Below are 14,033 nucleotides of genomic sequence, written 5' to 3' on the forward strand. Positions count from 1 at the left end.
ATGAGTCTAATTTAACATTTCAGATTAAGGCTGAAGTTTCAAAATGATGTTGATTTAACAGAAATTACAAATAAATAGGAGGTGTAAGAGTGAATTAACGATTTTCTCTAATAGTTGGATTATCACCGAAAACAGGGATTAAACAGGGATTAAACATCCAGCCTGTTTTGTGACAAATATAGTTTAAAAGTGTTTTAAATCTTTTTTTTTCTTTTTGTTTGATATTATGAAGATTTAAATCCACACTTCTAGAGAAACTCATAAAAAAGTCTCACCTTGGTGTTCAGTGAGCCTCAGGACGCGCAGCGAGCGCCACCAACCGTCACAACTACAGCGTTGCGTTCAAGAACTGCGAGACGTTCTGGGAAACTGTTAATCATTTATTCACAGGGATGCTTTTGAGTGCATGTCGAAATGTGAGGAAATCTCAGAAGTATCACGAACAGGAGCTGTTTTTCTTCTAGTGTGGCGGGTTGGAGGAACAGCTGAAAGAGGACTGGAAGAAAGACCAACTTTAAAAAAAGCCACCTGGGAATTCCATCCCTGGAAATGTACTCTAGCGAACCTTAATTACAATTTATCACAAAAGCACTCAGACTTAGTACAGACGAGGCAGATGCATGGGTAATTCATTTCAATAATTTATTAAACAAATCCATCCATTTTCTCTGGCTTATCCAAGTCAGGGTCAAGAGGAAGCTGGAGCCTATCCCAGCTATCACAGGGCAAGAGGTGAAATACTATTGCAGGCCTATACAGCCAGTTTACAATAAGCAGTTAACCCCTTGCATGGTTTCGGGCTGTGGGACGAAGCTGGAGTACACAGAGAGAACCCACGCAGACGTGGAGAGAATAAAGAAACTCCACACAGAAGACACCAGACTGGATTGAGTCATTAAGTTAGAATATTGGTCTATTTCAATACATTTCTAGAACACAGTGGAAAAATAGCAGCTCAGCTAAACCTACAAAGAGGTGTGTCCAGCTATTTAATATTCCTTAACTCAAACATAACGGAGTCCCTTACACCTGTGTCGCAGTGCTTTTATTCACAAATGAGGGGAGAAGACCTCCCCAAAGGTGCCCGCAGCTTCTCAAAAAAAGACCTCCTGCTTTACTAAAAACGAAAAAGTAATCAACAATGAAAAGACCGGGCAACTCCCTTGAACTAGAAACCACTGTATATTTCAATTTATTAGCCTAAAAACCAGAATAAAATACAATAAAACCTAAACAAACAGCAGCAGGGGAGTAAACTGCAATTACTCACCAACGACTGGTACTAGGCAGCCAAACAGGTACCAAGTGAAATGCACCTGGTCCACAGACACCACGATCAGACTACAACAACTCTCACAGTAAGTCTCAACACATTAAAACAAATTTGTACATACCTGTATCCAAGATGAAGCCCCCAAAAGACCAGCAGATCCTGAAAAATGGGCTATAATCGAACTTTGATGTAAGGGCTAGAGGAGCAGGGTTAATGTTGCATTCAAAAACACTTCTTAGGAAAGGAATCTTTGCCACTATGAATTCCCTGCTGCTCTGTGATGGGGGTCCAAGAAAAGGAAGGTGCCTGAGGGAATCATATTTTCTACACATAAAAGTCTGAAAATTAGTTTTCTATACTGCTTTACAAAATTGAGAAAACAAACATTTAGACCTTTATTAAGTAAAAGTCATAATAAGCATCAAAATATACTCAAAGTAGTATACTCACAATATTATAGCGTTGGGTAAGCAAACATTCCCATCGTTCAACAAGTGGATAGCACTGGGAATAATTTTATTTATTTATTTTAAATATTGTATATTATATTCATTGACCTGTCCAGGATATAGACAGGGTCCAGAGAGATAAGGCCCATATGTTCTGTTCTATCGCTCAGTCCATTTGATTTTGTCTTGGTGGTTACTGTAACACTTTAATTTGTTTATTTGAATTGGCCTACACTTTTTGAGTCTAAATAGGTTTTGGTAATAGGGTGGCACATATTTACTTGCAGTGCACAATTACAGTTCTTTAGAATATGTTGATTCTAGATACACTGGTTTAACAATTATAAGAAATGTGTTAACATAATTAAAACAAAAACGTGGATTTATAACTTCTTCTATTTGACATGAAATCTGGTTATCAGTTGGGACAAGAGAAAAAGGACATTTTGGGGGGTTCTCAGAAGCTATTTTGTATTTTAAATATTATTTGAGAGCTACTTTTTCAACAACTGTGTTTACACTTTGTCTCAGGACAACTGTAATTTACACACACAAACAAAGAAACGAAATGAAGAACGGCCCTTTACATTGCCTGTGCACAGACCCTGAGCATGAAATATGATTGTCCCCCATAAGTGACATTGAGCTGGAGTACTTTTCAAAATAGTTACTCAATACAAATTAATGTAAATATGTCCAGTGTTCTCTAAACAATTTTCATTTCTGATGAAATATTCGGATTTTATGGGCCCCAGCTGCCCAGAAAAATCCTGGAAGCACCCCTGCTCACTTTTCTTTTGAAGGACATGTTCAGGTTATTAATCTGCACTGACAGGAGAACTATTGAGAAATATATTTTTGTGACTTTTAGTTCTCTGCAAACATCCTTATTTGGCTTTTACTGTAAAACACACGAGCTCTAACGCACACGCACGATTTGCCGCGCATATCTCAAAGAATTGCTTTTTCCATGACGCAATTTCTCTTTTCATGTAAAAGAAGGAGGGGAACTTCTTAGGGACGTTCCCCCCTTCCACTTTAGTATGGGGGTAACAGAACGGTACGTGACCGGAGTGCTAATGGGATCAGGGATGAGGACTACTTCACCAGAGGTTAGTTTATGGTAATCCGTTGAAATTGCGGATGCTGGCAGCTGGATTAGTGCGCATACACGTGCGTGGAGTGTATCTAATGATTGATTTACTTTGATTTGATTTGTGATTTAACTTAGATAAACACCCGAGTCAAAGATGTCTAACTAAGAATTTAAAAATAGTTAATTGCTGGAAGATCTTTGCGCATTTACAGTACGCAGCCAGGCGCTGATTGAGTGTCTTGTCCTCGGAGAGGCTATAAATATTGTATTCAGGCTTTGCTTCACCTTAGCAGACAATGGCTGATGGTGTGCGTGTACAGCATGCAGTGCTGTGATCCAGGCCGCTGCCAAAACGTCTGTGGGACCCAAAAAAGAAAAAGCACTTTGTATCCCACCCCCAGTTTTTCTCCGTCCAGCGCTCATTCACTATGATGCGCGCCTAGTTGAAGGAAGCTCTCCACACCCGGTTCCCCCTGCACGCCTAAAACTTTCTAATGAAATCCCCCAAAACTTTTTGACAAATAATATTTTTTTTCCTCTGGGGGCCAATAGGGTTTTCGACTTATTAATCCGTGTTTTTTAATTGAAAAGAGAACTTCAGGTATGTCCGACTTTTCATTCATCGATAGAGCACAGATTGTGTATTTCAGATAGCTTGGCTTTGAATTGAAAAGTAATTTAATGGACACCGTGGATTGTGGTTGGTTTAACTGGCACCTTTTCTTTCTGCGAAGAATATGGAGCCCAGTTCCACAGAGGGAGGAGCTGAGGAGAAGCTTGTTAGAAGTCTTGTGAGTGCTGAGATTATTTTATTCTTTTTTTCCTCTGGCTCATGAGCATTTTTGATGAACCTGAAAGTTATCAACCCCCCTCCCATCCTCCTATAGCAGCAGATTCTTATAAAGGCCTCTCTCTCGCAAATGATGTGTCCCGTGGCTCCTCTGGGATCTGTGTGTCCTGGCCTCTGGATGCTGAGACTCAGTAACAGCTGGCTGTCAGAGTGACCCTCCAGCTCTGCTGTCTGCAGCTGCTGCTCCAAGCAGGAGGGTCCACTCAGAGGAGGTCAGCTCTCCCAACGAGTGCCACAAGGTCACCAGCGGGTTTATAATTTGCAGAAACGGAGGACAGGACCATCAGTTCATTAATATGCAGAGCGCTGTCTGGCAGTTTATGTTATCGGTCATACTCAGATCAGGAGGCATGCCATTTTTTTCCTGCAGTAATTTGAAAAGCAAATAGGTTTCACTGTAGAACTCAGCAGTTTAGAATATGTGTGGTGAGGGCTTTTTCTCTTCTTGTTTCCACCAGCCTCACAAAGTGATACTCAAGCATGGCCAAGAGCTGGAGGAAGAGCAGGAGGAGCTGGCCGAGCATCAGCCTCTAGAGCAGGAAGACCTGAACTTTGAGAGATGGAAGCGCAGGCCAATTCCCAAGAGGACGCTCCACCAGAAAATAGACGACCTGAAGAAATACCTGTGGAATGCAGAGACCAACGAATTCATGGGTCGCTCTGGGAAGAGCTGGAGTGAGTTGATGAAGAAAGAAAGATTCTCTGCTGTTGGGTTATGGGGAAGGGACATTTTGTATCATATATTTTTTAGTGCATATGACCATAACGACACTTTTAATGTTGAGTGCAACACAGTTAATCATCCTAAATAACGTGCAAATGTGGTGGTTCGGTGAGTGTGTGTGTTTTTTTAAGATGCACTCAGGGATAGTTTTAGGGTGAGAAATGTCTTTCCAGTCCAGTGACTGAGCTCACTGTGCTGCGAGTGTGTGTGTGTGTGTGTGTGTGTGTGTCCTCATGCTCAATGTTTACATAGGTGCATGGACGATTCAGAGTGTCCCGACAAAAACAGACTGCCTGGGGACGATTCCCCAGCGGGACGCACTGTTCAAGGCCTCACATTGGCCAGGAAACACATTCCTCTACATCTTACCATGCTCTCCACAGCCTCTTTCCCAAAGCCTTGGCGACCTCATTGCTGAACTTAACATGCTTGTGGCCTCTCAGTTGCAGTAAAACACGTAGAGGTGCTCATGTTCTTTTCCCCCCCCTGTAAATCTAACTGCCAAACTGAGCTTTGGGCGCTGGAGAACTTTTTTGGCATGAGCGACACACTGGACGAGTTTGTTGAGTCAGTGGTGATGGAGCAACCTCTTGGTATAACCAGGGTAGTTGCTATGTGATGCTGTTGAGCCCCCTCCCTTTTCACACAATGGCAAACATGATCCAACTGTGTGCAGAAAGAACTTCTAAGGAAAGTGTGTGTTACTTGCATAAGCTGCAATGCCGGATCCCCGGGTCACATAACCAGTGTGCGTGCACACTTGTGGAAGAGTGGGGCCCATGTGTCTGCTGAAGAAAGACCCCGAGTTGAAGTCTGTGCTGCGTGTCCTGTGAGACGAGTGTGTAAGAGGGGACACAATACCAGAGTGGGGTGATTGGGGTTCCTTGGAGCTGGCTGTGCCTCTATGGCTGCTAAAAGACCTTCACTACGATGGCAACCGGAGGTTCACTGTGTTCCTGAGTGAAAGGACAGCTGGGAGAATTCTCACTGAGCTCAAACAGAAAGGCCTTTGTGGCTCAGGGGACGCAACGCTGGCTACAGCTAGTCCCCTGTGAAATTGCCCACACAGCAAAAGCCATTTTATTTAGGACACGTTTAGCTTGATTAGTAGCTAATGGACTGTTAATTGAAAATTGCAGACCAGTGCTATTTCTCAGGATTTCTTTGGCACGAGGTCCGTGCTTTAGCTCAGTATGGGTTTCATACCAAAGCCATTGGAGTTATTCGCAAATGCAGACACGAGGGGACCACAGTGCTTTTCTATTACTAAACAAATTAGTGACCGTCCTGATCAAGGACAGTAGCTGGAGTCCAGACAGACCAAATGGTTTGCCTGAGCAAAGTGGGAATTGTTTATGGTTCATTATTCCCCTTCACTCAGATCAGATGTAATTTATCAGGAGCTGTGTTGCCTGTTATGTAATCCACATTTGTGCAAGTACTCCCTAATGCCTCTTTTTATTTTTTTCTTCACTCTCACCATTCAGGCCTCATCCTACTCTTCTATGCTGCACTTTATTTGTTTCTTGCAGCCATGTTTGGCGGCTGTTTGTTTTGCCTCATGTGGTCTATTAGTCCCTACCACCCCACCTTCAACGATAGAGTGATGCCACCAGGTAACTATAACTCCAAACTCAAACCACCTCCTCTGTTCTCTGTCCCTCTAGCTGTCCTTCTGTCTGTTGCTTCTCCTTGAATCTCGGCACAGTTGACTGTCTCTGCGTCTCCACTGGCAGGTATGACGATGGCCCCGCACCTAGAAGGCCATGAGATTGCTTTTAACGCGTCTGATCGCAAATCCTGGAGGAAGTACGCCAGGTCTATGGAGGAATATCTAAGACGTGAGTGATGCGATCGAGGTGGGGTGGTCAAAGCTGGGAGGTCTGACAAGGTTGTTGAGTTTGTTTAAAATGAAGAGACACAGAATGAGTTAATCCTCATCTTCACTGCCTTTGTCCCCCTTTTTTCTATTTGGTCCTTGCAGGGCATGCTGGGAAGGGAAGCCTCTTTGTGGGCAGAGGGTTGCTATTCAGTCCTGGGTTTTTTTTTTTCACAATCAGCTTTTGTCAGGCTTCCTTAATCAGAGGCCTGAGCCTGGCAGGGCACTGCAAAGGTTTATTTATGCCCTCCTCTCTCTCTCATTCTCCCTCCCCCTTTCTCTCTGCTCTGTACTTTCAGCGTATAACGATGCTGCTCAGCAGAGGAAGAATATTCCCTGCGATAAGGAGACATATTTCATGCAGGACGACTTGGACGAGGCTGCAGAGCGGAAAGCGTGTCAGTTTAAGCGGTCCTGGTTGGGGCATTGTTCAGGGCTGCAGGACCCCAACTTTGGCTATTCTCAGGGAAGGCCATGCATCCTCCTTCGAATGAATCGGGTAAGATGAGTGCCAGCAAGCAAATCACCAAAACTTGGAAAATTTATAAAGTAAAAAATGGATTTTAAAACATCAGAAATCCAGATTACTGTACTATGAATCAATTTTACTATCAATTTACTGTGTGAGTGACATCTTGTGGTCATTCTAGGTAAGACAGAGAGAAAGCCTTTTTTCATTGGGTGCTTATTTCATGCCTAACTAGAAACATTTTTGAATGTTTTCACATATTTACATCTGATTTTTCTTGCAAACAGAAACAGTCGGTGCCCCCACACAGAGGGCAAAGGAAACTCACCATCAGTTGTGCCTTTTTAAAAAAAAATCTACTTATCTAATTCAGTTTGGGACAAAGATGATACATAGTGTGTGCATGCAAACAATGCAGGATGGAAAAACTACAGGAGAGAAAATGAGGCTTTGCCGTAGTTAAAAAATTGGAATATTTCACTTTTAAATGTAAAGACGTTGTCAGATAAATCCACTTTTAATGTACGGAAAAGAGTTGAAAAGTGCATCTTTACATTGGTGCTTACAGAGTGAGACTTTTTCTCTCTTACTCTTGTTCTTCTTTAATAGATCCTTGGTTACTTACCTGGTCAGGGGAAACCGATAAATGTGACCTGTGGCGTTAAGGTACAGTTTTTTTTTCTTGATTCTTTGACTCATGACTGAAAGTGTATAAAAATAAGTAAGTCAATAAAAATAAACCAGCGTTTCTCTCTCAGAAAGGAACACCAGAAGTCTTGGGAGAAATGGAGTTTTTTCCCAAAAGCATTTTTGAAAATAAGTATTATCCATACTACGGGAAGCTGAGACATGTGAGTGAAAGTTTCATCGTTGTCGGTGAAATGCTGTAGCAGCAGTCGAATTTAAAACACCCGTCGGGTCTTAATCTTCTGTCTCTCTTCTCTCAGGTAAACTACTCTTCACCGGTCGTGGCTGTACGTTTTATGGGCGTACAGCAAGGCACCAACATCCAAGTACAATGCAAACTGAACGGAAAGGGCATCATTAACGATTCTCCCACTGACCGCTACCTGGGCAGCGTGACCTTCTCCTTGGAGGTCGGAGCGTAAGGCGAAGGTGTCGCAGGACGCTCACGAGACGAGGCAGGAAAACATTCACGAGACAAGATTTATATTGAACCATTATTTTCCATGAGATATGTAATTTGCCCCTGTCCTCGTCTTTCACTTAAATCTCTTCTGCTGTGAAACAAAATCCTCAAGAAGTAGACATTTACTCGTGTTTTTGTTGTTTCTTTGTACCATGAGTGTGCTACTGGCACCTGCACCCACAACAAACAGTGCTGAGCACAGGAACGAGTGCCTAGAGCGAGTTATTCCTGTTCGATTCCTGATATTTTGTAATGATTAGTGAGATTAATCGAACTAAATTACACTCTGCCCATTAGTTAGAGTTTCTGGCTATGCAAATCCAATTATGAATTAAACATTAATAGGGAATTAGAGATTTTTCAGGTTAGATCGTACGTTTTCGTGCACATTTTTGTGCGACCAAGTGTACTAATTTGTTTTGCATTATATTTTTCAAACATGTATATTGTAAGAATTCAAAGAACTATCATGCAAACACTGAAAGCAGGACTTGTACTGTACTTACACAGTAAAAAAAAAGACATAATAAATGCAAATACATGATTACTATATTTTTGTTGAATAGAGCAGTATTATACATTTATGATAAAGTATCACTTCTTCTTTTGTAAAAAACATTCGCTTTGGAAAATGAAATACTATACATGACTGATCAATAAAGAGACGCACTGTGCTGTGAAATAGTTTGTCAAAGGTCTGTACCATTTTAATTATGCTATAACTATTTTGTGATAGTATTAATCCTGCCTGAACTGTGCTACTAAACTTGGTATCAGTGTTGTATTTATTCCTATTATAGCTCTTACAATAAATACAGTGTTCTGGTATGTACTGCAAGTTTTCTTCCACATCACTAACAGCCTGCACAGACTCTGACATGTTGCTAAAACAGCTTGAAGCACATCTAAATTGATTTACTCATATTTAAAAAAAGATGTGATATTACACAGAGGCAGCTGCTATAAAACAAGGTTATAAAGTAAACACTTAATGCTTCCTAAGAAGTAAGAGGCTGCTGCTCAAATGCAAAATGCACTTGATTAACCACAAAACAAGCAAGAAAGACAGCAGCAGTGATCTTAGAGAAGTAATTATTGCTGCCCATCAGTTTGGGAAGTATTTCTAAACAATTTAAATCCATCATTCTACAGTGAGACTGATTACGTACAAGAGGAAAACATTCAAATTTCCATTACCGATATTATTGGCAACTCAACAAATGCACAAGTTAAAAAGTTATAAAAAAAATTCAAATTTAATTCTAGTGTAATGTGGGGGAATGACGAGGACATGGAGGCAGGTTGAAAATATACATTGGCTAAAGCAAAGTCCTGAAATGGATAAGGGTAATTCAATTGCAGGCATCCAGGAACTGAAGAGTAATAAGAGATTAACGAGAGGGGGCTCTACCAAAGGGAGTATCGTGTACACACAAAGGGCTTTACTTACTTTCTTTCATTTTATACTTCTCTCTTAGCTTTTCATGCCCCAGTGCAGGAGCTCTTTGTCTCTCTTTTGTCAGCACAGTGTGTTGTTGCAGCTCAAATGCTTTTTCTACATTTTGGTTTCCAGGTCAGATTAAATGTCAGAAACCCATTTATGCAAAGTCAGCATTGATACTCCATATCAGTTCAGCATTGTGCAACTCCAGGGTCAGCTTGTTTTCATGTCAGCATGAGAGTCACGGCTGTGTGCGCTTGTTACAGGTTATAAAAAGCAGGTAGCCAATCAAAGTCAAATGCACAGTTTAGGCCATTTGATCATTCAGCAGTGTGAATGTTTACACCCGTTAACCTTTGAATGCAGTTTAGTCACAAGACTCTCGAGCTTGTAGGGAAAGTTCCTACAACATTGGCAATAGAACCTACAAGTTCTAATGATGTTATCGAGCACATGTTTTAATTAATTATTCAAAGAAAGGGTGGATTTTTTTCTTTATATAATGTTCCTGAAATGTTAAAAGTTAACCTAAGACATCTCATTCTCCCTGCAGCATGTTGAGGATGGCTTGGAGTAGCAGATTATACTCTAATCTTTTATGAAACATTCCCACAATGATATTAAGGTGGGAAAACATCCTCCAAACAACATTATGAAATGAAAATTAACAGATTGCGTTAGAGCAGTGGTGTCAAACGTAAGGCCCAGGGGCCAGAAATGGCCCAGCAAGAATGCCAATCAAGCCCACTAGATGGCTTTTTATAACATTATAAAACATTTTAAATTTTATAACGTTTCAAAATGATAAAGGCCTCCACCCTTACTACACCAAAGTAATTAACTAAAAGATGATCAATTAAAGGACAGAAAATTTCCAATTTTTTTTCTGAAAAAAGAACATTTTTGTCAGTTAACAAAAAAACGTTCTGTTTTATAATGACAGGACAGCCCGGTGAATGAGCAATTTCACACATTTATTTCTTAGCAGCAGAGATGATTCGCATTTCTTTTTTGTGTATTAAGATATCTCAGGGATTACATTTGAAGGTAAACCTCTTAACCTGACAGAAAGGAGTGTTTTGCTGGTCTGGCCCACTTAAAATGAAAGTGGGTCGTATGTGGCCCACAGTATAAAATGAGTTTGATATCCCTGCATTAGAGGAATGTTTTTTTTAAACCAGAATGTTGGTGATGTAGCAGCTCGTGAGGTTCACAGGTTATTTGAATTTCTTAAGTACTAAAAGTAGGTAACACGTTTTCTTGTCACTGGTTGACAAGAAACTAATCGGAATTAAAAGCCAGTGAAAATGACAAATGTGACCTTAAGCACAGGTTGGGTGAAGACCCATTAGGTGTTCAGTGTGTCTAACGTTAATTAAATCTTGACTATGAAGTTATAGTGATAGGTTGACTGATGAGGGCAGGCATGAGGCTCCATGGACTATGATGCTTGCAGATGACATTGTGGTCTGTAGGGAGAGAAGGCAGCAGGTGAAAGAGCTTGGAGAGATGGAGGAATGCTCTGGAAAGAAGAGGAATGAAGGTCAGTGGAAGCAGGACAGAATACATGTGTGTGAATGAGAAGGAGACAGGTGTAGACAGTGAAGATGCAAAGAGTAGAGGTAGTGAAGGTGGACAATTTGAAATACTTGAGGTAAATCATCCACAGCAACGGGCAGTGCATGAGAGAGGTGAAGATTGGAGTGAGTGACTTGGAGACAAATTTAGAGAACAAAGCAGAGATGGTTTGGATGTGTGCAGAGGAGGAACAGTAGATATATTGGATAAAGGGGGTTAAAGATGGAGATACCAGCTAGGAGGAAACAAGAACGACCACAGAGAAGATTCATGGATGTAGTGAAGGAGGACATGCAGAGGGTTGGTGTGACAGATGTGGAAGATGCTCAGGTGATCCGTGGTGGCGATCTCTAAAGGGAGTAACTGATAGAAGTAGAAGGTCATGTTTCCCCAATGTTGTGTGAACATTTTCTGAAACATTCCTAGTTTTGCACGATTACATTGGAAAAAAACAAAACAAAACCAAAAAAAACCCCCAAGATTTAGAGGCCTGATGTTTATGAAATGCTCCTCTAATTTAATATTAACCTAGGTAGAGTGATTCTGAGGAAGCTGTCAGGCTAACAAATACAACATGATCTGGTTTCACATCCATCTTTTAAAAATCTTGAACTAAATTGTTTGATTATCATAAAATTTGGTGCTGTATTCATGGCCCTCAATCAGTTTTGGTCATTTGTCTTCTTTTCTAACCACCAAAATGAGTATTTATATATAAAGGTCCTGAAGCAGAACAACATTATTACTGAAGTTTTTTTTTTTTTTTAAGTAGGTTATTACTAAAGACTTTAAAATGATCCTGTTTTCAGCATCAACAGGACAGCAGATATTTTCAGAACTTAGGAAATGAGTTTTCTAGCTAAGTCTACACTTTAACAAGTAAAGCAAAGTAGAAACAGTTAAAAAAAAAAAAAAATGACAATGATACAAAACAAGAACCAAACTTTATTTAATTTGTTCCCCACTTGTGTCAAACAAGCTCATCACATCACATTCTTCATCAGATGGAGACAAGCTTCAAGCAAGCAACTCGAGAGGTGCACAACAGAAAGGCACGAAACTGTCGGGGAGTGACCGGACGCTCAGAATCACATGAACGAAACGGTACGACTCGAGGAAACGTCGTCTTCACACCTGAACTTCACCTGTCGTTAGTGTACTATGACATGGATGGGGTAGTATGCGGTTCGATCCGGGTGATCGGTGTAAGCCTGAGTCTACTGCGTTTGTTGAGCTTTTTCAAATATCACAGGGTTACGAGGGGACACCACCATGATTAACTCACCAAGTACTCATGTGTAAACAAATGTACATTTCAGGAAAATATAAATCTCCTACCATGAGTGAGAAACAAACTCATTTAACAAAAAAACCCCCAAAAAACAAACAAAAGTGGTCCCAATGCTGGTTAAGTGTCCTGTTATCGTCCCTTTAATTGAGCTACAATTAAGAGACCAAGTGTGTGCATCAAAAAGAGGTTCATCTTACATGGAGGTCAGAGTGAAAAATACGAACGTCTGGGAAATTAATGACAGTGGCTCTATTAGCTTGCTCGTACATTCATATCATCAAAAATCAGTGTCATTCATTCTATACAAGAGAGTAATTTACACATATACTATTATACAGCACAGAAACCGAGAGCAAAAAGCCTCTCTGGGGTGGCGGAAGGGAAGGGAGGAGGAAGTGGAAGGCTAATCACAGCCATAAATTTAACTTTTAAAACATGCAATCTATAATCAAACGATGCAATATCGATCATAAATGTTTTGGTACTCTATTCAGTCACTGGCATCAAAGCAAAACGGAGGGGATAAATTTGAAAGGGGGTTTGCGAAATAAGCTGAAAGGTTATTTATTTTTTTTTAGGAAGACGCTGCCTCACGGGAAACGGAAAAGAGCATAAATTTGGGCAGGAAAGTGCTGGGAAGGTGTTTTTTTTAAAGAGCTGTAAGGGGCAGAAGACGCAGCGGAGTTGAATTACACGGACTGGTACCCAGTGCGACTCTTCCTCCGACCAATCAGGTAAGAGATAAGCACAAGGATGATTAGGAAGCTGAGTGCCACGCCAACTGCGATGGGCACCAAAAAGCTCAAATCAGAATCCAGGAAGCACTCTTCAGCTGACAGAAAGAGAGACACACAGAAAGGACAGGTTAGTGCTAGAGAAAACCACTCAGAGGGGAAGTTTGGGTTAGAAATGCAGCAGGAAGCAGTGAGAAGAGAAGAGGAACTGCAATCAGCAACACAACAGTAGTGTTGATTTTGGTGGTGGTGGGTGGGGGAGATAAATATGTCAAAATACATAAGGGATTATTTGAGTCAGTGTAATCGTTATTAAAGTGTAGTAAGTGATGGAAAATACACAAAAAACGCCTTTTTGCCAAACCCAATCAACGCCGCCCTTATACCTGCTGATAGAAAGCTGGTCAGCACGGCTTAGCATAAACACTGGAAACTGGTCATGTCAGCATCTTTAAAGTCAGGTCAATCTGAACAGACCGTTAATGCAACCTGTGAATTAAACCGAGCACATAAGATTAACAAATAACCCCCACCCTCATGGTGGATTTTAATATGGACAAGTTGTTTGTCGCCAAGAGAGAAAACAGGATTTCTAAATCTAACCACACCCAGCCAAGAAATTTAGTCCCTCAGATTTATTTATTGCACTTAATTTGTGCATCTTAAACATTTGATTTAAAAAAAAAACAAACATTTTCTGCAAGAAATGGTCTATTTTGTACATGGTGGCACTACTGAACTTTAAGCCATGATGGGTGTAGTATGCAGAACATGGCACTCTTTAGATAAACATCACATAGCCTTTTTCCTAAGGAGCTGGCAGTTTCTGTATCAGCTGAAAGAGTTCAGGGCAGGAATCATGCACAAAAACAACCTAAGTGATCTTTTGAGCTGCTGGCACATAGACTTCTGTTAAATCTAAAGATGCAGTCTCACCGTTTCCAGTCTTTATGTGAGGCTAAGCTGTAGCTTCAAATTTACAGACAGAACGGCATCAGTTTGGCTCTCAGCAAGAAGGCAATTGAACACCTGTCAACACTACATAGACGCATTAATACAACACATAATGGTAGTTTTTCCCACAATTAGTCAAAGGCAG

At 40.8% G+C, this 14,033-nt stretch overlaps 1 protein-coding gene across 2 annotated transcripts; it reads left to right on the forward strand.

The window, feature by feature from the left end:
• The first annotated feature begins 2,706 nt into the window (after positions 1 to 2,706).
• atp1b4 (ATPase Na+/K+ transporting subunit beta 4) lies at positions 2,707 to 8,718 on the forward strand. 2 transcript variants are annotated; one of them, XM_003445203.5, is made up of 9 exons: positions 3,229 to 3,419; positions 3,553 to 3,609; positions 4,127 to 4,343; positions 5,880 to 6,008; positions 6,129 to 6,233; positions 6,571 to 6,770; positions 7,350 to 7,406; positions 7,499 to 7,591; positions 7,688 to 8,718. In XM_003445203.5, the coding sequence occupies exons 2-9, from the start codon at positions 3,556 to 3,558 to the stop codon at positions 7,847 to 7,849; spliced, it is 1,017 nt and encodes a 338-aa protein (XP_003445251.1). In that variant the 5' UTR covers positions 3,229 to 3,419; positions 3,553 to 3,555; the 3' UTR covers positions 7,850 to 8,718. The 2 variants fall into 2 exon arrangements, with proteins under 2 accessions (XP_005467464.1, XP_003445251.1); XM_005467407.3 differs by lacking the exons at positions 3,229 to 3,419; positions 3,553 to 3,609 and adding an exon at positions 2,707 to 2,834.
• Positions 8,719 to 14,033: the final 5,315 nt, after the last annotated feature.

The sequence above is a fragment of the Oreochromis niloticus genome, linkage group LG2 (genome assembly GCF_001858045.2).
Source record: "Oreochromis niloticus isolate F11D_XX linkage group LG2, O_niloticus_UMD_NMBU, whole genome shotgun sequence".
In the NCBI taxonomy this organism is placed as follows: domain Eukaryota; kingdom Metazoa; phylum Chordata; class Actinopteri; order Cichliformes; family Cichlidae; genus Oreochromis; species Oreochromis niloticus.

Bases quoted from the DNA above. Each gene is read 5' to 3' on its own strand.
- atp1b4 (XM_005467407.3), top strand. From the start codon at position 2,766: ATGGGGGTAACAGAACGGTACGTGACCGGAGTGCTAATGGGATCAGGG. The intron at 6,009-6,128 runs GTAACTATAACT...CTCCACTGGCAG, and splicing joins CGATAGAGTGATGCCACCAG to GTATGACGATGGCCCCGCAC. The intron at 7,592-7,687 runs GTGAGTGAAAGT...CTCTTCTCTCAG, and splicing joins ACTACGGGAAGCTGAGACAT to GTAAACTACTCTTCACCGGT.